Source organism: Littorina saxatilis, linkage group LG6 (assembly GCF_037325665.1).
Source record: "Littorina saxatilis isolate snail1 linkage group LG6, US_GU_Lsax_2.0, whole genome shotgun sequence".
NCBI lineage: Eukaryota > Metazoa > Mollusca > Gastropoda > Littorinimorpha > Littorinidae > Littorina > Littorina saxatilis.
The window spans coordinates 15,756,259-15,777,881 of NC_090250.1; the positions used below are offsets into that span (position 1 = coordinate 15,756,259).

At 39.5% G+C, this 21,623-nt stretch overlaps 1 protein-coding gene across 1 annotated transcript in view; it reads right to left on the minus strand.

Moving 5' to 3' along the window:
• The window catches only part of LOC138968602 (CD109 antigen-like), a 56,559-nt gene that overhangs the window by 10,506 nt on the left and 24,430 nt on the right, over positions 1 to 21,623 (minus strand). Inside the window, exons 13-25 of the mRNA XM_070341195.1 lie at positions 13,917 to 13,979; positions 12,752 to 12,946; positions 8,417 to 8,566; positions 7,860 to 7,964; positions 7,194 to 7,263; positions 5,766 to 5,999; positions 5,249 to 5,324; positions 4,652 to 4,766; positions 3,218 to 3,331; positions 2,346 to 2,465; positions 1,906 to 2,037; positions 1,184 to 1,322; positions 653 to 829 (exon numbers count right to left, since the gene is read on the minus strand). Coding sequence (XP_070197296.1) covers positions 653 to 829; positions 1,184 to 1,322; positions 1,906 to 2,037; positions 2,346 to 2,465; positions 3,218 to 3,331; positions 4,652 to 4,766; positions 5,249 to 5,324; positions 5,766 to 5,999; positions 7,194 to 7,263; positions 7,860 to 7,964; positions 8,417 to 8,566; positions 12,752 to 12,946; positions 13,917 to 13,979 — 1,690 coding nt within the window. The remainder of the gene's footprint in view (positions 1 to 652; positions 830 to 1,183; positions 1,323 to 1,905; positions 2,038 to 2,345; positions 2,466 to 3,217; positions 3,332 to 4,651; positions 4,767 to 5,248; positions 5,325 to 5,765; positions 6,000 to 7,193; positions 7,264 to 7,859; positions 7,965 to 8,416; positions 8,567 to 12,751; positions 12,947 to 13,916; positions 13,980 to 21,623) is intronic.

Consider the following 21,623-nt stretch of genomic DNA (forward strand, 5'->3'; position numbering starts at 1 on the left):
TTTTTAGTGTTTGTAAACTTCCGCATGCAGTATACAGGTAATTCACCCGAGCGTATAATGACAAGATGCTGTTATAAAGGCATACCGGTTATTAATACTCTTATCGCAGTGCAGCTGAGTAATAAAAGAGAATTGAGATTCTCAAAGCTCTTCTGAAGTTGCACAGAATCTAATGGCTTGAATCAGTGCAAATGAACTGACTGCCGTGTGTGCTTGTTTGTGATGTTGTTCGGCGTTGACTAATGACAGTTCTACGAAGCAGAACTTTTTTAGTTTTCACTTGAGTTATGTCACAGCATTTGTTACCAAACCATAAAGCAATTGGATTTCTTTCATGATTTGTTTCTAGGTTTCGTTCACTAACTCGTGTGTGTCAAACTGAAAGAGACACATAGACTGGATTTTTGTTCTTCTACAGTAACAAGCCCCATTGCCAATTGTATACCAAGCAACAACATATTTATATTTCTAACGAGAAACTGATCACGCACAGGGTGCAGTACCAAGTAAACGCCCACCTCCAACTTTTGGCCACAATTGGTGCATAGGGGGGTGGGCGCATACAAGGTCGTTTACGGTATTACTTTTATGTACAACCATATTGTTTCAAAGAAACTTTGAGCTAATTTCAAATCTTGTTATGGTTACAAACCGGTCAACAGGAACATCTTGGTCCTTCTGTCCATGCGATTGTTCAGTCCATTCGTATTTTTAAGGAACTTGTAGACGTAGACAGCAGGGGCAAAGTTGACAACGTTCTGGTCACCAGTAGCAGACGGTAGTCTCACGATGTTCCTCAAATTCTCTGCGGTAATGCCCAGCAAGTTTCCTGCAAGACCATGTAAATTATATATTTTGTCAATAATTAGACAACATAAAAAAACCAGTGTATTCATGGTGTACCCCTTTGCTGGTTGTTTATGTCATGCTCACGCTATTATAAATGATGCACTTATCAAACATTTCTGCTCCTCCATTCTATGTTCTTAATGATTGTGGAAGAAAAGTTATTGACAAAGTAATGGCATCACGAGGGATGGTGCTACTTTGTCAATATCTTTTCTTCCACAATTAAAGAGTACCGGTACATGTTCTTGAAGTGTATCGACCAAAACACATTATATGTATTTATTTTGTATGTCTAATGAAGATATCAAGTCTTCTGGAAAGGAGCCACACGTACCAGAAACCTGGAAAGCGACCATGAGAGAATCCTCTTCAAATCCAGTGGGCACGTCAAGGTTTACTGTTGAGGTGAACGTGTTCCCGTTTTCAATTTCCATGAGAATAGGGTAGCCATGAGTCCTCTTCACACCAAGAGGCTGCAACAGGTCAGACAAGAAAACATTACTTTGTGTTTAGCTCCACGTTTTGGGGACAGAAAACCATCAACAGATTTTGAGATTATTTTGATGTATACATTTCTGCCCCAGAACAAGTTGGAACACTACCTTGTTCAACACATCTTAAAAACATCAGGCTACAAAACTGTCGATTTCAATTTAAACTGTCATGTTCTTATTTGTGTCAAAGTACATGTATGCCACAAGCACAAACTTTCTAGGCATGTAGATAACAAAGTGGGATTGTATTCCATACACTGATTTGTATTCTGTTGTATAAGATTGTACTGTACTGGGTGGTACTGTAGCTTATTCTGTTAAACTTTAAAGCTTATTGAGCAGGTGTCTATACTTGCATAACAAATTGAATGTGAAGATGATTTGCTAATTCTAAATAACTATTGTAAACGCATACACTTCATGACTGGAGTAAGGATACCCCACTGCACACAAAAAAGCCGTTTGGCCCTCAACGGTAGAGGAGAGCACATGCTGCCATGCAAAACAGACTAACAATTAGACCAGTCAGCAAACGATACAAAATAAGCTGTAAATCATTTACCAGAGACTTCATCTCCTGCATTTGACGGTCTTCAACCTTTTTCCCCTTCTTCAGGGAAGCCTGGACGAATATGTCACCAATGATCTTTGGGTTTACACAGAACACGGATGTTTTTCTGTCGTTTGTTTGCAGCTGAAAAGAAAGAAGAACAATAATCAGATGAAATGCATTGAAAATAATATCAGGCTTTCTTCAACTGAAAACAGATTTCATAAATGTTACGTTACACCACCTGAGTTTTCCGACCGACAACGGTAAATACTACTGGTCAAAAACTAACTCAGGCACGCACACACCCACTTTAAAGTGATAACATCAAATGCTATTCCAAGGACAGGGAGAATAGTCTTCTCCTGCACTATAAATGGGGCTCGATTTTGTGAAGATGACCTGCACTAAATCAGTCAGTAATATAATGTCATTTTTCGCCAAAAACTCACCGTTCCAAGGTTAGCGACGACTTGGACAGATTTGCGAGTCAGCTTAAACTTTCCACCGGCCTTGCGTCTGATCATCACGTTGTCAAATGCTGTGCTGTTCTTATCCAATGTGAGAGAAGCCTGTAAATGAAGCCAGTTTTTCTCATTGTTGATATTGATTGTTCAATTCATTTAAGTTTAACTTCATGCTCATGTCAAGGAAGTTAATCAATACAGTCTTTAATTTATTTAGTTATTTATTTATAAATAGGTTGATTAACTTACTTAACATAAGCATTCATATCATTAACAACCCATTCACTGTCATAATAGTATTAGGTACCCACTTTGGCAATTATCATAAACAAACCGACGGTCTGACAAAGAAAACACTAGCTGCATATTGCCTATTGTATTACAGAAGTATGTCTTCTAAACAAAGGGAAGTAAGCGCTATAAATGCATATGACATCTTTAATAGAGTAGGTGAGAGTTATTCGGAATCATTCTCCTGGCACCTGAAAGAATAACAAGCACTGAAATGAACAAGCAACTTTCATCCTGTACAGATCTATAAAGATAATTGCTCACCGTGGAGACCATTTTCCAAGTTGTGGTCTAATTGTTATACCTTGTGTGTTATGTGTTTTCCCACTGAAGTTTAATTACATTCTTCTGACAGTCAAGACCTGTTAACGCCACATCTATGGTTCTTTGTAAAATGTTAAAGCGCAGAGAGCACGACAAATGTATTTGGTTCTTAAACTTTATAAGCTCTTCTTGTGGCAGGGTGGCGCGCTCGGTTACATTTGGCGTCAACCCTCCAAAGATGATTGCTATGCTTCGTGCACTCAGTAACATTTTCATTGTTGCTAGTCTCTAACGTGTCTTACCTCCACTGGGTCCTTGTCGGTGTAGAGAGTGACTGCAGTCATGCACACATCTTCACCACGTACGACTCTAGGAGGTACTTCCAGAGAAAAGAACAGCCTCTTGATTGCCAACAACTGTCAAAAGTCAAAAATCTATCACAAAGATGCGGAGTTGTCTGAACAGCTTCGTTGTTTTGTTTTGATCAAAGTGCATCAAAGAAAAAGAAGCATTGTTTTAGTTTTACACACACCCAGCCACACATACACCCAGCCACACACACACACACGATATATATAAACCACAAACCAGACACCATTGCAACACTACTGTGACATATATAGATGATTAAACTGAGAAATAAAGAAAGAACACAGTGACAGTAAACAATATAAGACATACATGATTAAACTGTACATTGAAAAAAGAATAGATTCATAAGGCCAAAAAAAAAAAATTGTCTGTTTAGGGTAACCCGACCGACCCTATCGATTTGGCGCCGACCCAAAAACTTTTTTTTGATTTCAAAAAAAAAAGAAGAAAAAAAAAGAGGTAAAAATGCTAAAAAGAGACATTTGGCGTTTCTTTCTCTCCCTTTCTCTCTGTTTTATTTATACGTTAGTTTTGAAACATGTATTCATCAAATATAAGGAGTGAATGTTCAGCCATTTACACAAAAAAAAAAAAAAAAAAAAAAAAAAAAAAAACCCTACCTACCTACCGACCCTACTTTTTTTGGTCATGTTACCCTAAACAGACAATTTTTTTTTTGGCCTAATAAAAAAAACTCAATCCAAAAAGTCAATCAAAAATGAACATACTATCAAAAGTAAAACCATAATTCAATAATAATTCAATAATGTAATACCATAAGTAAATAAGACATTAAAGTTACTGTGCTTGTCACGCACAGGTGCACAGAGCCCCCAGGGCTTTCAGTCGTGCCTAAGGCATCTATCCATTTGAAATTGTACCAATTTTCATTGTTCTTAACTCGAGTCGAAAACTGCAATATTTTTTACGAAATCATTTTCATTATTTTCCGGGCCAGACAGCGTTGGCCTGGATAAGGCTCACATCAGGTTCCGCACGTGAACTAATTATCTCAAAAACCTAAATGGAAGCTTACTACTAGTCTATTTGCGAAAGAGAGATTTATTTCTATCTTGGGTAGTTTACGTCAAGACATTGTTTTTGATTACATGAGGAAATTGTTATTTTGGTCCAATCCATTTGCAGCAGAACGTTATTACGGGAAATATTAATCACATTTCGGCAGTGGATAAGAACTGGTAACACTAAAGCATGTGTAGTCATCTGTGGGGTTGTTGTTTAAAGCTGTTGAGTGTTAATATTCTTTTCTGCAACCATTTTTTGTTCAACAGTGCTTTGGCCAGAGCAGCATCTTTAACAACTAAAACATACAGAGATACATTAATAAATTCAAAAACAATGACCTCCACAGACTCTGGCGCCACGGACAGCCCGTCTTCAGGGTGAACGGAGAAGGCACTGATGACATAGGTACTTGGGACCTCTGGCACATCCAGTTTGACGTTTTGTGATTTGTCCCTATTACAATTGGAAACACTGGCTTTAAACTGTTATTGTTTTTTACACCCCCATATGTCTATATAACTTACTTAAAATGCTATTTACAACCCATTTGATAAATAAAAAAAGTGGGTTTTGTTTTATACAAGAAAAGTACTTTCATATAAATCACCATAGAGGGATACATCCAGCAACAAATTGACAAATTGAAGAATGATTTCCTATCGAATGCGGTGTACACAAATCGAACAGCTTCAATTGCTTCCTGAATGATAGCACTCTGCCGAAATAGTACAGTAAAAATCAGTGTGAACGTTTAACCAATATTATAGGCTTTAAATAATATAACTTGGTGGATGCAGGATTAAAATATGAAAAAGTAACACCAAATAATCGCAAGCATTTTCTGTAAAGTAAATTACTAAGTTCTATAGAATTCACATACACGAATCTAATAGGGTAGAATGAAATTAATTCATCCTGGTAAAATGTCTGCTTACTTCAAAACCACACTGTCCCAAAGCCACGTCTCAGGAAGCATCTGCATCAGCTGATCTACAGGTTCAAATGGCTTCGCTGCAAATCAAACAAAGTACACAGATCAGAAAAAAACCTCTTTCACACCTGCTTTTTTAATGCTAGGCTGTATCTTCACCTTCATTTGGACTTTGAAAACATTGTAATGATTATATCGAGTAAATAAGCTGACTTTTCGAAATAAAACAAAACAAAACAAAATCAAGGCTTGGGGTTCGATTTTGTACGTTTATACTTTTGGAAAACATTTCCAATATCGATTGTATTGGAATTTAAGGAAATCTTTCAGAAAACTATTTTAGTCTTTCATTTCATAGATTTTCTAATAGTAACGTCCAGTCCTGTACAACTTGTGAAAAAAGAAACGGTTACATTATTGGATTAGAAGATCCTGATACCTTTGTACACCAAGTATTAACAAAATTGTTTCCTACCGTTTACATCCTGATATCAAAAGTTGATTTTTCAAATTTAACTCACGGGGATCCGGTTCAGGTATTTCAGTGGTGGCTGGTGGTGCAGTCGTTGTGGTGGGTCGTCGTGTAGTGGTGGGTCTGCGAGTGGTTGGAGGCCGGGTGGTTGTCGTACGCGTTGTAGTCATTCTTGTGGTTGTTGTAGTCGGTCTTGTCGTTGTAGTAGTCGGTCTTGTCGTTGTAGTCGACCTTGGCGTTGTAGGTTTTCTGGTCGTCGTTGTGGTGAAGAGATTTCTGTAACCTGCTCAGAAAGTGGTTGGAGATGAAAACCAAATTGACAACCAAAGCTAGCTGACCTGTAATCATCTGGGTTTGCCCATCATGATCAGTTCTTCATCTAAACGAGTACTTCGTCCATTCTCATGAACATATATCGTTCCTGTTTTAGACTGTATGACATTCCCCTGCTTCACCACGAATAGAAAGCTACGCAAGTAACCAATGTGACATATCTACCGTTACCTCTATACCTTGTCAAAAGACGTCTATAAATACATATAAACAATCTTCCTTCCCATCTCGCCCCCGCTTTGTAGTTGCTGACTTTACGCTCTGCTTGCTCTAAACCTGTCAGGGGTTTCAACTCACCGCGGCGCGCAGTGGCAACTCGCCCTCGAATACCATTCGATGTAGTCATGTTGAAATTATGATCATTGTCGATCAGGACAAGTAAAATAAAAATCACATTTCTACCTGAGTTATAAAACGCCTTCCAATTTAGGACTTGTAAAACAAATAGAGACAAAACAGATTGGAAATGTGTCTACAGAGGTTCTACAACACGACTTTTGCTAATAAACATATCCAGGTGAACAGAACAAATTAATCAATTACTTCCGATCATTTTCTTTCCTACTAAGAACTCTTGTTTTAACATGGTTTTACACGTGAAGACGCCCTCTCTCTCTTTCTCTCTCTCTCTCTTTCTCTCTCTCTCTCTTATTCTTGCTCTCTCTCCCCCTCTCTCTCTCTCTCTCTCTCTCTCTCTCTCTCTCTCTCTCTCTCTTAATCTTATTCTTGAAATTAAACAGCCTGTTTATGGCACCGTGTGACGATGCATTGCTGCTATGTTTTGTTTTTTGTTTGCTTTTGTTTTAGATCACATTATGTTAGAAGGACAGGTTGGAAGATTAGGCTAAGCCTAAAACCTTTATCCTTAATATGTAATAAAGTTCTGAGTTCTTATTGAAACGTCCCAGCAGTGAGTAATTGTGTTTGCCTGTTACAGAGACGGATTCTGATGAGTGGGGGCGAAATACCACTTATGGAAAACCGTGGGATAATTGGGGGTGGGAGGGGCGAGATGGGAGAGGGCGAGTCGGACGTCTCCGAGTAAAGACTCCCCAATAACTCCTGTTGCTTTTGCGTGAGTTGTGTAATCTTAGAGTAGAACCCCATTGTCACGCATCACTATTACAAGAAGAAAACTCCTTACGGTATGGGATGTGATCCAGATAGTACGTCCCTGGAACAACTCCATCAGTGATGAAACCAACCCTTGTACTCTGTACAAATCGAGAGATGGGTTTTACTTCAGCTGTAATGATACAGCGTGCCTTTTGGACTGAGTTAAACTCATTCATGATCACAATTGTACACACGTCTTGTGCAGCTGCAATAAGCACGCTTACAAATACAAAGCTCTAATGCAATAGAATCAAACAAAACATGAAGTGCCAAGACACAAGAAAGTCCCAGACACACACATGCACACAGACACACACACACACACACACAGACACACTAAAACTATCAGACAATAGTTGTAATTCATCAAAGCCTATGACAAACAAACAACATAAAGGACTGCGGAATAACAAAATAGTTATGTACCCTCTGCCAACATTTGCCAGAAAAACACAAGGCTGGTCAATAAACGGACAGATTATATGTTTAACTTTAGATAAAAACGAACATTATGTACCCTCTGCCAACACTTGCCAGACAAACACAAGGCCGGTCAATAAACGGACAGATTATATATTTTACTTTAGATAAAAACGAACATTATGTACCCTCTGCCAACATTTGCCAGACAAACACAAGGCCGGTCAATAAACAGACAGATTATATTTAACTTTAGATAAAAACAAACACGTACGTAAAATACATCATATGTATCCCTGGCAGAAGATGAGTAGAACATGATTTGTCCATCACGCCAGTACACGCCACTGCCGCCCAATGATGCCAGCTTAGTCAGCAGCTAAAGGTAATATGAGACACATATTACAAGTTCAACACATACATTCATTTGCTGTAAGTTGTTCAAAATGTTGTTGATTGTGTCTGCACCCAGAATATATTCATATCAAGGACATCTAGTGCAATGAGATCCGCAGTAAACACATGTCTTAGAGGCATCACGTAAAGTAGCAAAATGATATTACTTTTATTGGTCACTAGAAGCTTCATTTGCTTGGCCTCAAAGGACAAACTGAAAGGAAATGAATTGGCATCTGGAACCCAAGTGTCTAAAACTCACATGAAAGCAAACTCACATAAAAACAAATGGTTGATTTTGATACATGCTTATGGGTCTCTTTTAAAAGACTGTGTACTTGTATGTAGTGTCATGCGATTGTCTCAGAATATTAACTATCTTTCTGCTACAAACTGTAAATTAACTCAACATGATTGGCTTGGCAGAATACTCACGTCATCTTTTGTGATGTCATTTCTTTTGCCCAGCATCTTGACAGCCTTGTCTACCCCCAGTAGGAACACGGTGCTTCCAGAACTGCCTTTGACTTGCAGACTGGCCTTTTTCCCAGGTTTTACTTCTGACTTCTTAAACTTCAACGACAGCTGTTGAAGAAAAAGACATGTTTTGCATTGAACGGTTGAAGCCGTTAACTCTAAAGACGGACACCGGCACGGTTGGCCTAGTGGTAAGGCGTCCGCCCCGTGATCAGGAGGTCGTGGGTTCGAACCCCGGCCGGGTCATACCTAAGACTTTAAAATTGGCAATCTAGTGGCTGCTCCGCCTGGCGTCCGGCATTATGGGGTTAGTGCTAGGACTGGTTGGTCCGGTGTCAGAATAATGTGACTGGGTGAGACATGAAGCCTGTGCTGCGACTTCTGTCTTTTTTTTTCTTTTTTGTTTCTACTTCTTTCCGCTTATCCTTAATACCTAGCCTGGACATGTATTCATATAATGGACACTCTTCACTACAGTTACTCTAACGTTACAGCTATTTCATTCACCTTTGCTATGTCTAGTAGTTTGTTTGCGTGTATGTGCGTGTGTGTGTGTGAGTGCGTGTGTGTGTGTGTGTGTGTGTGTGTGTGTGTGTGTGTGTGTGTGTGTGTGTGTGTGTGTGTGTGTGTGTGTTGTTGTTGTTGTTGTTCCCATATTTCTGTTAAGTAATATCATTTTCAGCGGGACAATACATAACAAGTTAATTAATCCAACGCTCGATGGACAAAGGCGAGAATTTACAAATTACCAATTACAGTACTAGTTTTCAGCACAGCATCATACGGCGCATATATGAATAACTTTACATTAACAGCACTATACTACTATTTATCTATATTCTTATACACAGTTCAATTTTACTAGAGATTTCGAAGTCGAGCTTGGTTCTGAAATAAGACCTTCATGTTAGTTTTTGGATTTCCGTACTTAAACTGGCTTATGCACATTTTCGATATCAATATAAGGTGATTAATTATGAAGGTTTTCTCTCTGGGGATATCACGTGTGAAATACCCAAAAAAGAGCCTCTTCGCAGCTTAACTTTATATTTTTGCCTGTACATTTAAATATGTACCCTTGACATTCCTGCCATATGGGTTGCACTGCTCTACACTGCCAGAAAAAGTGCTCGATGAAGTCGGTTTCGTTACAATACTGACAGAGATTTGTTTGACGAATTCCCATCTTATGTAGCAAAATGTTGGTGGGATATATATTGTGTAAAATTTTCCAATGCAATAGACGAAGACGGGTTTCTGTCGAGCATTCGTTAGCTAATTTCCAGTGTTTATCTTCTAATGTAATATTTAATTTGTTCGACCAAAATCCAGCTGAGCTTGGCTCCTTTATCTCATAATTTAACATCTTTAGGCGAATTTGGCGTGGAGATAATTGTATAAATGGCATATGATCAGAACGGGCCTGACCCGTGTCACGCAATGATAGAGCTTTAATGGCAGTCTGTATTGCATTATATTCAAATAGGCGAGACTGTTTATATCCAGTTCGTTCACATATTTCCTCAAAAGAGCACATGTCGTTATCGTTAAAGACATCTTTAACAACGCATATTTTAGCCTTTATCCAGTCATTCATGTATAGCGTTTGCTTCCTGTACCTTATATTTGTATTATTCCATAAGGTTTGATTGCGTACACTTATCTGCTGTTCATTACTGCTTATTTCTTTGATCTTGTGTTTATTGTTTAGCCAGGTGATAAAAGCTTGTTTCCAGAAATATTGCTTTATGGAACCCCGTCCTTTAAAATGTTCTGCACTCACATTTGAGCGCAAACAGCATAGGCGTTCGCCCAGATTTAAAAAGGATGCTAATGGAATCTGTTGCCACTTTGCGTTACTTCCGTCCAGCAGCCTCATAATCCATGAAATTAGAAATGATGTTTGTACATCTTTGACATTAATCATTTTCAGACCTCCATGATTTGTCTCTTGGCACATTACTTTTCTATTAACTTTTTCATACGCTCTTTTGTTTGAATATTTTTTCTTCCAGATAAATCGGAATAGAGATGAATTTAGCTTATTGGGGAAGTTTTCTGTGGCACATAGAGATTGCAGTACGTAAGTAAACTGTGACAACATTAATGTTTTGACTATACATATTTTCCCCATTATACTTAGGTTTCTTTTCGACCATGTTGCTATTAATGCATTTACTTTATGTAGTTTAGGTTCCCAGTTTTCTTCTAGGTTGGAGGCTGAGACAGAGTTGTTGAAATGAATTCCTAAGATTTTGATTTGTTTTTTCCAAATAATATTACATGGTCGGTCAGCAGAAAATGTATTTATACCAAGCCACATTGCTTCTGTCTTTTGATCATTCATTGCTAACCCTGAAAATTTTGAAAACTGAGTTATAAGATGTAATACGTTTCTTAGGTCTTTCTCATCTTGTAGGAAGAAACTAATGTCGTCAGCATACATAAGTAGTTTAAGAATTTCACCATGTCTATCAGAATTCCTTGGCATTTTAATCCCTTTAACATCTTGATCTGCACGGATTTTGATTGCTAACACTTCGAGGGCCAGAACAAAGGCTAATGGCGAAAATGGACATCCTTGTCTTATTCCAGCATCACATGGGAATGGACTCGAGATCCATCCCATGTAATTAATACTACTCTCTGTATTTTTTTGTTAAAGTATCGACCCACCTAATAAAATATTTACCAAATCCGAACTTTTGGAACGCCCAGAGCAAAAGCAGCTCTGTAATCTAGCGCCATTCTTCTGTCTTGTGTGTGGCGCACGTTAAATGTCAAAGCAGCACCGCCCTTATATGGCCCTTCGTGGTCGGCTGGGCGTTAAGCAAACAAACAAACCAAACTAAAGACGGACAGAGTGCACCATATTTTAACTCAGACTTTTTAAACATTATGATACATTTTTGTATGATGGCTTATGAGTTTGTACTATGATACCTTTACCGAAATAATCTTGTATGTTTGGTTTTGCAATGTTATACCCCCATTCCACACATCCGTTCCCGTATCGACCAAGGAACGGCACGGGAATGGGGGGGATCGGGAGGGGACCTTAATGGAACGCCAATGGACGTTAACGGAACTTCTTTGAACGGTAGGAACAGTTGGGACGGGTGAGTTCGTGCTGCATGTTCAAAATTTTAGCCATTCCCCGCCCTTTCTAAATGAACGGTAATGGAACCTTAACACATCGGTAACGGAACTCATGGATCGTTAATGGAACTTAACGCAATGGTAACGCAACGTAAGCATCTCACACACTGCGTTGTCATACCTCCATTCCACACATCCGTTCTAGCTTCTGTTCCCAGCCGTCCTGAGGACGGCTGCCACTACGGTCAGACGCTGCGCAAAGATGCCAAAAACGGCCGTTTGCGCAGCGTCTGATCGTAGTGTCAGCTGTCCTCAGGACGGCTGGGTACGGAAGCTAGAACGGATGTGTGGAATGGGGGTATTAAGTCAAGTGTCTATTTCGTGCCTTTAATGTTTTTTTATTTCTTTTGTGCAAGTATGGTAATGCTGGCGTTCTGTTTAATAAGTATTATGTTCTCAGGTAAAATCTTATTCTTTTCAACTGTAAACACTTTTGCTTCAAGAACATTTATTGCAGGTTGAGAATCCATTTTCTAGTAAAGGGAATCTTTAAACCACCATGACAGCTTATACCAGACTGTAAGAAGAATGTTAAGGAGGTAAACCTAAGGTAAAATTATATCTGATCGGCCTTAGAGCTAAAAGGTTGGATTGGGGGGGTTGTTGTGTCATGTTTTTGTCATGTTTTCAGACTGTATTTTCTCCACACCGTACTCTCTCTGCCACTGTTGATTTTTGTTCTAGCTTTTGCACGTGAGAAGACACCGTGTTTCACTCGCTTTTGCAAGAGGTGCAGATTTTAAATCGACCAAATGAGCAACAGAGTTTGGTTTGGGGGGTGGGGGGGGGGGGTAATAGATGACAACACAAACAATGCCTTATTATCAATTTTGTAGCATTCTATTATTCAAATCTAAATACTGTGTTGGGTGGTCTTTTCAGATAGTTTATAGTCTCCAGTGGACAGTGTGTTTGGTAACGCTGTGCTATGCGTTTTAGCCCCATAAAGCACAACATGTGCACGCGTTTGCTAGATTACAAGTTTCACTTCCTGAGTTTAACAGTACTTATGTGCAACGGGGAATGTGTAGCCATTATGAAGAAATCGGTTTACTGTAATTCAAGTAAATAATTTATTCAAAGGGTTTTAACATAGTAAAATGGCTTGTTTTCTAGAGATCCACTTCATCAAACCTCATTTGCAAACTCTCCGTCGACCAGTAGATCCAGTTGCTCGGCCACCACCTCACCGCCCTCAGCCTCAAAGAACACCATCACGTCAGCCGCAGGGTACATGTCTTGGGTGACGTCCACTGAAAACTCTTGTTTCTTGCTCTTGGAAGACTTGGACACCTTCTTGAATTGTACCACATTGTTCTTTGCCAAAACCTGCAACCACAAGAGGCAGAACATGTTAGCTTTTAAACCGACCACAAAGCTGAAGCTAGTTCCCTCCCCCTTATGTCCGTGTGGCAAGAATCAGACAGCAGAGCACATCCTGCAGGCTTGTCCATACCACAGTGCTCTGAGGGACACCATCTGGCCAGAGGAGACAGCGCTACATAAGAAGCTATACGGCCCCAGAGAGGACTTGGAGAGGACAGCACGTTTCGCCCTGCAGTCCGGACTGACGATCAAACAGTGAACGACAAGAAGAAAAGACAAGAAGAAACCGGCTATAGTAAGTATCGTTTCAACAGAGATACATACACCAAGAGTGCACGAGAAAGTTACCGCCCAAACGGTAGTCAGCCGCAGTGTTGGATTGGTTTAAATTGAGATTTGTTGTGATTTAAACGAATCAGAACCCGCAGTTTGTTCTCTCACGTTTGAGTGCCACCCGATTTCCGTTGGTGCACCTCAGCCGAGGTGTCTGGGCATGATGTCTCTGTACAGAGTGGGTCTATTTGGTCGGTTGCAGTTGTTGAGCCCTACAGGCACCTGAGTACCCATCGATATCACCCAACTGGAGCTATGATCGTTTTCTCTAAATTTATCTCTGTTGATACACCACTGGCACTGTAGTATGAAGAAGGAATTGTACAAGGGTAAGGTCACAATTTTGCACAAGGTCGGATGCATTGTATGTCCCCCCCCCCCCCCCCATTTCGCCAGCAAGGCAAGGGTAGAGTATGGACACTCTTTTTGGTTAAACAATTTAGCCATATAAACTCCCACCAAAAAACAAACACCTTAAAGTCATCGGAAGTCACCAGTTAAGGTTTAATTAAGCAGTGTATGTGTGTGTGTGTGTGTGTGTGTGTGTGTGTGTGTGTGTGTGTGTGTGTGTGTGTGTGTGTGTGAGTGTGTGTGTGTGCGTGTGCGCATTATGTTATGCTGCTTGCAAAAGACACCGTACCTGATAGGTGAAGCTTCCGAAATCCTTGTTCGAAGTGGCCACGATTTTCACTGATTTTCCAACCTGAAAAGGTAACATTTATCACAGATCACATATAACATGAAACAGCCATGACTATCTTTGTGACGCATAAGTAAAGAAAATCGAGTGCAAGCGTTTGAAGTACGATTTTTTCCAGTTTTTCTTTTTCTACCTGAATGATCCCACGCTTTGTCCACTTTGTTCCTGAATAACTACGAACAATATATATTGTAACTAGATGAATACCCGCTTCGCCGGGTACGGCTTCACCGGGAAGAAGTTGAGCTGGAAGGAAGGGAGATGAACGCGCAAAACACTGGAGAAGATAAGGAAGAGTTACTGGGAATGGATGTACAGAAAAACCAAAATCGGTTCAGCGCTGCGCGCTGAGAGCACGCACGTGTTCAAAATTTTCCACGATTGTGTCCGGGGTCTACCTGAATATGCCCACCAAATTTGAAGCAGATCCATCGAGAACTTTGGCCGTGAATCGCGAACACACAGACAGACAGACAGACAGACACAAGCCGTATATAGATATAGATTCAATCAAGTTGGCGTTTTAATGAAACAGATCCTGTGATTGGTCAGAATGCCCCAACTCATTAAAAATTACCGGTCATTAAATATAGGTTACACACTCCGAGTTCTAAATATCGTGCATATTTTCCCTAGGGTCGATTTTCAGGTATTACTGAGCCTCTGGCGAGGTAATACCTGGAAATCTACCCGAGGGAAAATATGCACGATATTTAGGACGAGGTGTGTAAGCTTTTTTTCCCATTACTCCGACGTTTTCATTAAAAAACACCACTTTTTGACACAAACTCTGCGAGTGCCTGTTTTCTACTGGCCAAACCTTCAGCGACCGCAAATCGTGTCATCAAATTCATGTGCGAAACGAGAAACGAGTCCCCTTTTGTCTTTTTGGTAAACGCGCCATAAAACATCTGCTTTTGGATTTAGTCATCAATATTGCTTAAAAAAACGAATTACAGAGATTGCGCAGTTCAATGCATTTGAAACTGTGCAGTTACCGGCCGGTTTCAGTCGGTGACCCAAGTCGGTTGTCAGAGGCATTCGCCAAAAAGACCGCGAGTGTGTGATTTTACAAGCAATGAGGATGTCGAGGATGATTGCTGAATTTGTGCTTATTCGAGCTGTTGTGCTTCAGTGTTCAAATTTGGATTACTTACTTCTTCAATCGTCATTTAGGTGAGCCTTACTTTGATGTCTGGCTTTCAGTCTTAGGCCAGTAAGTTATCTGTACTGTACTGCGGTAAGCTTAGTTTTGTTCTGCTGGTCTATTCAATGTAGGTCAAAACTTGTAAATCTATCTGCCTGCATGACCTGAACCTAGACACCGTTGTTTACTTTAAAATTGAAAAATAACACACGCAAGATTCGACCTTCTTTGCCACCTTTTATTTTTACCGTATCTCCAACTTTGTAAGTGGCAATTTCCATGTTGCTGGTCAACTTGATCAGTAAGCTTAGCTTGTACTTCTATAGCAGACGAGAGATCTGCACCAGACGACAGATGGGACAGCCTTGTTCTGTGGAACCAGGTTTAGCAATCAATGCTCTAAAACCAATTAGACTTTGGGAGGGCGTCAATCCACGATGAAGACCGAGAAGTTTCAAGGAAGCATGTTAATGTTATTGTAATTCAATCTGGCGACGATCCCTTTCCTGCTTTCATGCGATGGTAAACAGACAGAATTGGTTCTGTTCTGTTCACACACTACTTTCAGTCCACCGCAAGGGTCAAGTTCCAAGAAATATGTCTCAGTATTCCTATCGTATCACTCTGTTCCTGTTTTGTTTTCTTTCCCATACATTTTCCCTTCTTTTTTGACGGGTTTCTGGACAGCAAACTCTAAAACAAATTCTTTTCATTACAAAGCGATCTTTGGAATTGACTGACGTAGTCCGGAAGAATTCATGCATCAATTAACTCTAGTTCAGTGCTGGTATCGCTGTACGCGTCCCCTTGTCAACAAGGGAGACCACTCTAAAAAAGAAAGTGATCCATCCCATAATGTCCGACTATTGCTAGTCTGACTTCCGTATGCGTGCGCATATGCCGCCAACTCGTCATTCCAAACGAAGCCCAACTCACTCTTTTTTAGACCCCAGTACCACCACAGCGGGGAGGCGGGAGGGAATAAACGTTGTGAGTTGGGTAAGTATATTAATTAAATGAAAATTTATTATTAAAATTTTGGATTTGAATTACATAACTTTACCCAACTCACAAATAGCAGATTGCTACTATAGGTGGCGGGTATACAGAGAAATTATGATATTAGGACCTGTCGTGCGACTACCATAACAGGTAACGCGAAACTGCCGTCCTGTCTCAAGACGTCTCTGAGGTAGAAGTTAATAAAAACCTCCTCAGACCGCCAGTAAGCCGACTCCAGTACTTCAGCCAAAAAGGCCCGACCGGAGGACTGCCAAAGAGGAGGCCCATGCCCTTGCCTCAAACGTTCTAGCTATAGTGAAAGGCAAAACTGACCTAACACCTCCAGAATGTTAGTCAACAGGTAAACACCTGTCTGATCAACATGGAGACTCACTTGGTAAAGTCCCTTTCGCAATATCCTTACACCTGCTGTGTTAAGTGATATCATAAAAGCTTCTGACTTTCTGACCAATTGCCGAGTCCGTGACAGGTACCTTCTGAGCGTCCTCACGGGACAAACAACCACATCGAGCTCCCCAGGAGCAAGAAACCAGTGTAGCAGTCCATCTAGGTAAGGTTGACTACAAAACGTCATACCTCTACCAGAGTAGATAGACCTTCTTCCCTCCTTAATTCAGTGTTTAACGTCGTTTTCAACCGTTCAAGGTTAAATCACGACGGAGATGAAAGATAAGGCAAATGCCCTTTGATTCAATGATCTAACAAGATCCGTGAAAGACAGAAAAATCCTCGAAACTCGAAATGTTAAACTGGCTAAACGTGACTGTAAAGGAACCAAAATCATGCTTCAAGAATTGAAAGTGCAATCGGAAGCTGGTTGCCCCCATTACCGCTTAAATGCCGAGGTTAAATCACGACCGAGATGAAAGATAAGGCAAGTAACCTTTGATACACTGATCTAACAAGATCCGGGCGAGTCAGAAAAATCTTCGAAACTCGAAAAGTTTAACTGGCTAAACGTGACTCTAAAGGAGCCAAACTCTTGCTTCATGAATTGAAAATGCAATTCGAAGCTGGTTTTCCCCATTTTCCGCTCAAATGCCAGAAAATTTCAAAGAAAAACCCACAAGTCATAGATCAGTCTTTCTTAAAAGAGCTGTCTTTATTCAAAATAGCCAGAAAGCACGCTTACTCCCACTTCTCACAGAAGCTACTAGAGTAAGCTTGGCCGTTTTCCGTGATAAATAGCCAGGCTAGCCTTGAAACAAGGGTAAAGCCAAGCTGCACCAAGCCGTAACAACGTGACCGAAATCTCATAAAGTCTTAAATAAGACATGGAAGACAAAACGGAAACCCAAAAAGAAAGGTGGATAGCCACCTGCAATAAACAGAAAGAAGAGGAGTTCTTTCCGTAAGAAAAAAGCACTTTGAACCACGCCAGTCTAAGTGGCAAGTGAACAAAACACAAAAACCCTATAGAGACTCTGAACCAAATCCAGAGTCGAGGCGGAAGCCCCTGAGTATCTCAAGGATACCCCTACAGTAGACATCCGTGTAATTCGAATGTAAGAAAGCAAAGATGCCTTCTTGCCAGCCTTAAGAGGTCTGGGAACCAAGATTGCAAAGACCCGTCTGTGAGACCAAAAGGTCGCCGAACAGATCTATGAAAGAGCCCTGTGAAAGCGAGGGTATCGAGCCAAAGCTAAAATAGACAACAGCCAGCCTGAAGCTTTTCGTTTAGAAACAAAAATCCGCCCAGGCCTGTCTAGCGCTTTCCCTTTTACCGTGAGCTTTTCTTAGTAGCGAAAACCCCGCGTGCATAGAAGCGGACTCAAAGAGAGAACTTTCAAACAATTGTAATTCAATCAAGTTTGCGTTTTAATGAAACAGATCCTGTGATTGGTCAGAATGCCCCAACTCATTAAAAATTACCGGTCATTAATTGTCGATAACCACTCGCAAAAAAATCCATTAACAACCTGCTGGCGAGGCGCATTGATACAGCCTCAACTAGTCTCGGTTAGCTTTGAGGGTCATTTTACAAACTGTAGGAAATATGAAGGCCAACGAGATACCGAGACCATAAGGTATGCGAAGTGATGACGTCGAATACGTGACGTAAGTTGATGCATGAATTCTTCCGGACTACGTCAGTCAATTCCAAAGATCGCTTTTGTGATGAAAGAATTTGTTTTGGAGTTTGCTGTTCAGAAACCCGTCAAAAAAGAAGGGAAAATGTGTAGTGATACGATAGGAATACAGAGACATATTTCTTGGGACTTGACCCTTGCAGGTAGGTGGACTGAAAGTAGTGTGTGAACAGAACAGAACCAATTCTGTCTGTTTACAACCGCATGAAAGCAGGAAAGAGATCGTCGTCAGATTGATATACAATAACATTAGCATGCTTCCATTTGAAACTTCTCGGTCTTCATCGTGGATTGACGCCCTCCCAAAGTCTAATTGAAGCCCTCCGTCGCTTCGCTCCGTCGGGCTTCAATTAGCTTTTGTCGGGCGTCAATCCCCGATGAAGACCTCGAAGTTTCAAATGGAAGCATGTAATTAATGACTGGTAATTTTTGATGAGTTGGGGCATTCTGACCAATCACAGGATCTGTTTCATTAAAACGCCAACTTGATTGAATTACAATGTGTAAATGGTTGAGAAGAAGTGTTTAACATAACCCCTAACTCGCTGAACAAAATGAACAGAAAAACAAATGTCACAAAATGTGAAATCAGACAATTATGGAGATTAAACATTAAGGCTGGAGTTCACACCTGAGGCCATATTTCAAAGTGGTTAGGCAGTTTTAAAGGTTTGTTTTTATGTTAGTTCAGTGTTTTGTTTATCAGAAAAAAACAAAATGAATAGAGCTTGTCGCGCAAAATTTTGAGATAGCGACTGAAGTTTGAGCATAGGTATGAGATTTTTTCACGCAAACCCTACTGAAGAAATTGTGATATTGTATTGTGAATATGTTAACAAAAAAACAATCGGATGATCAGAAACTGAAGAAGAGAAATAGGAAATCAAAATAGAACATCAAACATAGTGATTTTACAGGTGAATTTGGAAAAAAAACCTTTTGAATCCATTTTTGAAGCCCAATTTGAAGCATGGAACACAGTCAAACATAAATTAAAAGTGTTAAAGTGGTTACAGTGTTCAGAAATTGTGTTAAATAACAAGTTGAGTTATCCCTCTTCACAAATTTTAAGAGAAATACACCTCTTGTCGCGCAAAATTTTGAACTGTGATGCTTTTACTACCCCCACCCCCTACTCATTTTTCAGAAAAGAGTGCATATTATCTTCCAAATAGACAAGCAAGGTAGTCAGATGATCAAAACTTCAGAACAAAAATAGGGAAGCAACATAGAACATGCAACATAGTGATTTAACTGGTGAATTCAGAAAAAACACACTTTTTTACTCATTTTATTAGCTGAATTTAAAGCTTGGAAGACAGAAATAAATAAATTAAAAGTGCAAAACTGGTTACAGTGTTCAGAAATAGTGTTAGATACCAAGTTGAGTTATCCCTCTTCATCACAGTTAAAAGAAACGCACCTCTTGTCGCGCAAAATCTTGAACTGTGATGCTTTTACTACCCCTACCCCCTACCCATTCTTCAGAAAAGAGTGCATATTATCTTCCAAATAGAAAGGCAAGGTAATCAGATGATCAAAAACTTCAGAACAGAAATAGGGAAGCAAAAAAGAACACCCAACAGAGTGATTTAGCTGTTGAATTCAGAAAAAAAACACTTGTTTACTCATTTTATAAGCTGAATTTAAAGCTTGGATGACAGAAAAAAATAAATTAAAAGTGTTAAAGTGGTTACAGTGTTCAGAAATAGTGTTAGATACCAAGTTGAGTTATCCCTCTTCATCACAGTTAAAAGAAACGCACCTCTTGTCGTGCAAAATCTTGAACTGTGATGCTTTTACTACCCCTACCCATTTTTCAGAAAAGAGTGCATATTATCTTCCAAATAGAAAGGCAAGGTAATCAGATGATCAAAAACTTCAGAACAGAAATAGGGAAGCAAAAAAGAACACCCAACAGAGTTATTTAACTGTTGAATTCAGAAAAAACACACTTGTTTACTCATTTTGTAAGCTGAATTCAAAACTTGGATGACAGAAAAAAATAAATTAAAAGTGTTAAAGTGGTTACAGTGTTCAGAAATAGTGTCAGATACCAAGTTTAGTTATCCCTCTTCATCACAGTTAAAAGAAACACACCTCTTGTCGCGCAAAATCTTGAACTGTGATGCTTTTACTTCCCCCACCCCCTACCCATTTTTCAGAAAAGAGTGCATATTGTCTTCCAAATAGAAAAGCAAGGTAGTCAGTTGATCAAAAACTTCAGAACAGAAATAGGGAAGCAAAATAGAACATCCAACATAGTAATTTAACTGTTGAATTCAGAAAAAACCACTTTTTTACTCATTTTATTAGCTGAATTTAAAGCTTGGAAGACAGAAAAAAAATTAAAAGTGCTAATGTGGTTACAGTGTTCAGAAATAGTGTTAGATACCAAGTTCAGTTATCCATCTTCATCACAGTTAAAAGAAACACACCTCCTGTCGCGCAAAATCTTGAACTTTGATGCTTTTACTACCCCCACCCCCTACCTATTTTTCAGAAAAGAGTGCATATTATCTTACAAATAGGAAAGCAAGGTAATCAGATGATCAAAAACTTAAGATAAATAGGGAAGCAAAATAGAATATCCAACATAGTGATTTAACTGTTGAATTAAAAAAACACCTTTTTTTCTCATTTTTTGAAGCTGAATTAGAAGTTTGGAATTCCTCCGAAAGCGGCGTATGGCTGCCTAAATGGCGGGGTAAAAACGGTCATACACGTAAAAATCCACTCGTGCTAAAAACATGAGTGAACGTGGGAGTCTAAGCCCATGAACGAAGAAGAAGAGGAGGAGAAGAAGAAGAAGTTTGGAAGACAGAAAAAATAAATTAAAAGTGCTAAAGTGGTTACAGTGGTTACAGTGTTCAGAAATAGTGTTAGATACCAAGTTGAGTTGTCGCTCTTTATCACAGTTAAAAGAAACACACCTCTTGTCGCGCACAATCTTGAACTGTGATCCTTTTACCACCCCTGCCCCCTACCCATTTGAACACAAAAGAGTGTATATTTTCTTCCAATTAGAAAAATAAGTAATTTGCAACTGGACATTTTTAAAATACATATTTTCTGTCAGTCCAAGGATTGCTTAGTCCATTAAAAACAAACAGACTAGGATTTAGCGCACCCATTTTAAGAAAAAGTTAACATGATAATTGATATATATTATATATATATATATCAGGTAAAACAATCATTTTATATTCTTTGTCACATTTTTTACTTTTTTTTTTTATAAATTTATCTATAGCGAGTCTTGTCTCTTTGTGTCATTTAGTTATTTTGAAGAATTCTATCCTGGCAAAAAAAATTAAAAATCCCTACCTACCTACCCTATTTTGTTTACCCATGTTATTAGAAACAGACAATTTATTTTTTATTGGC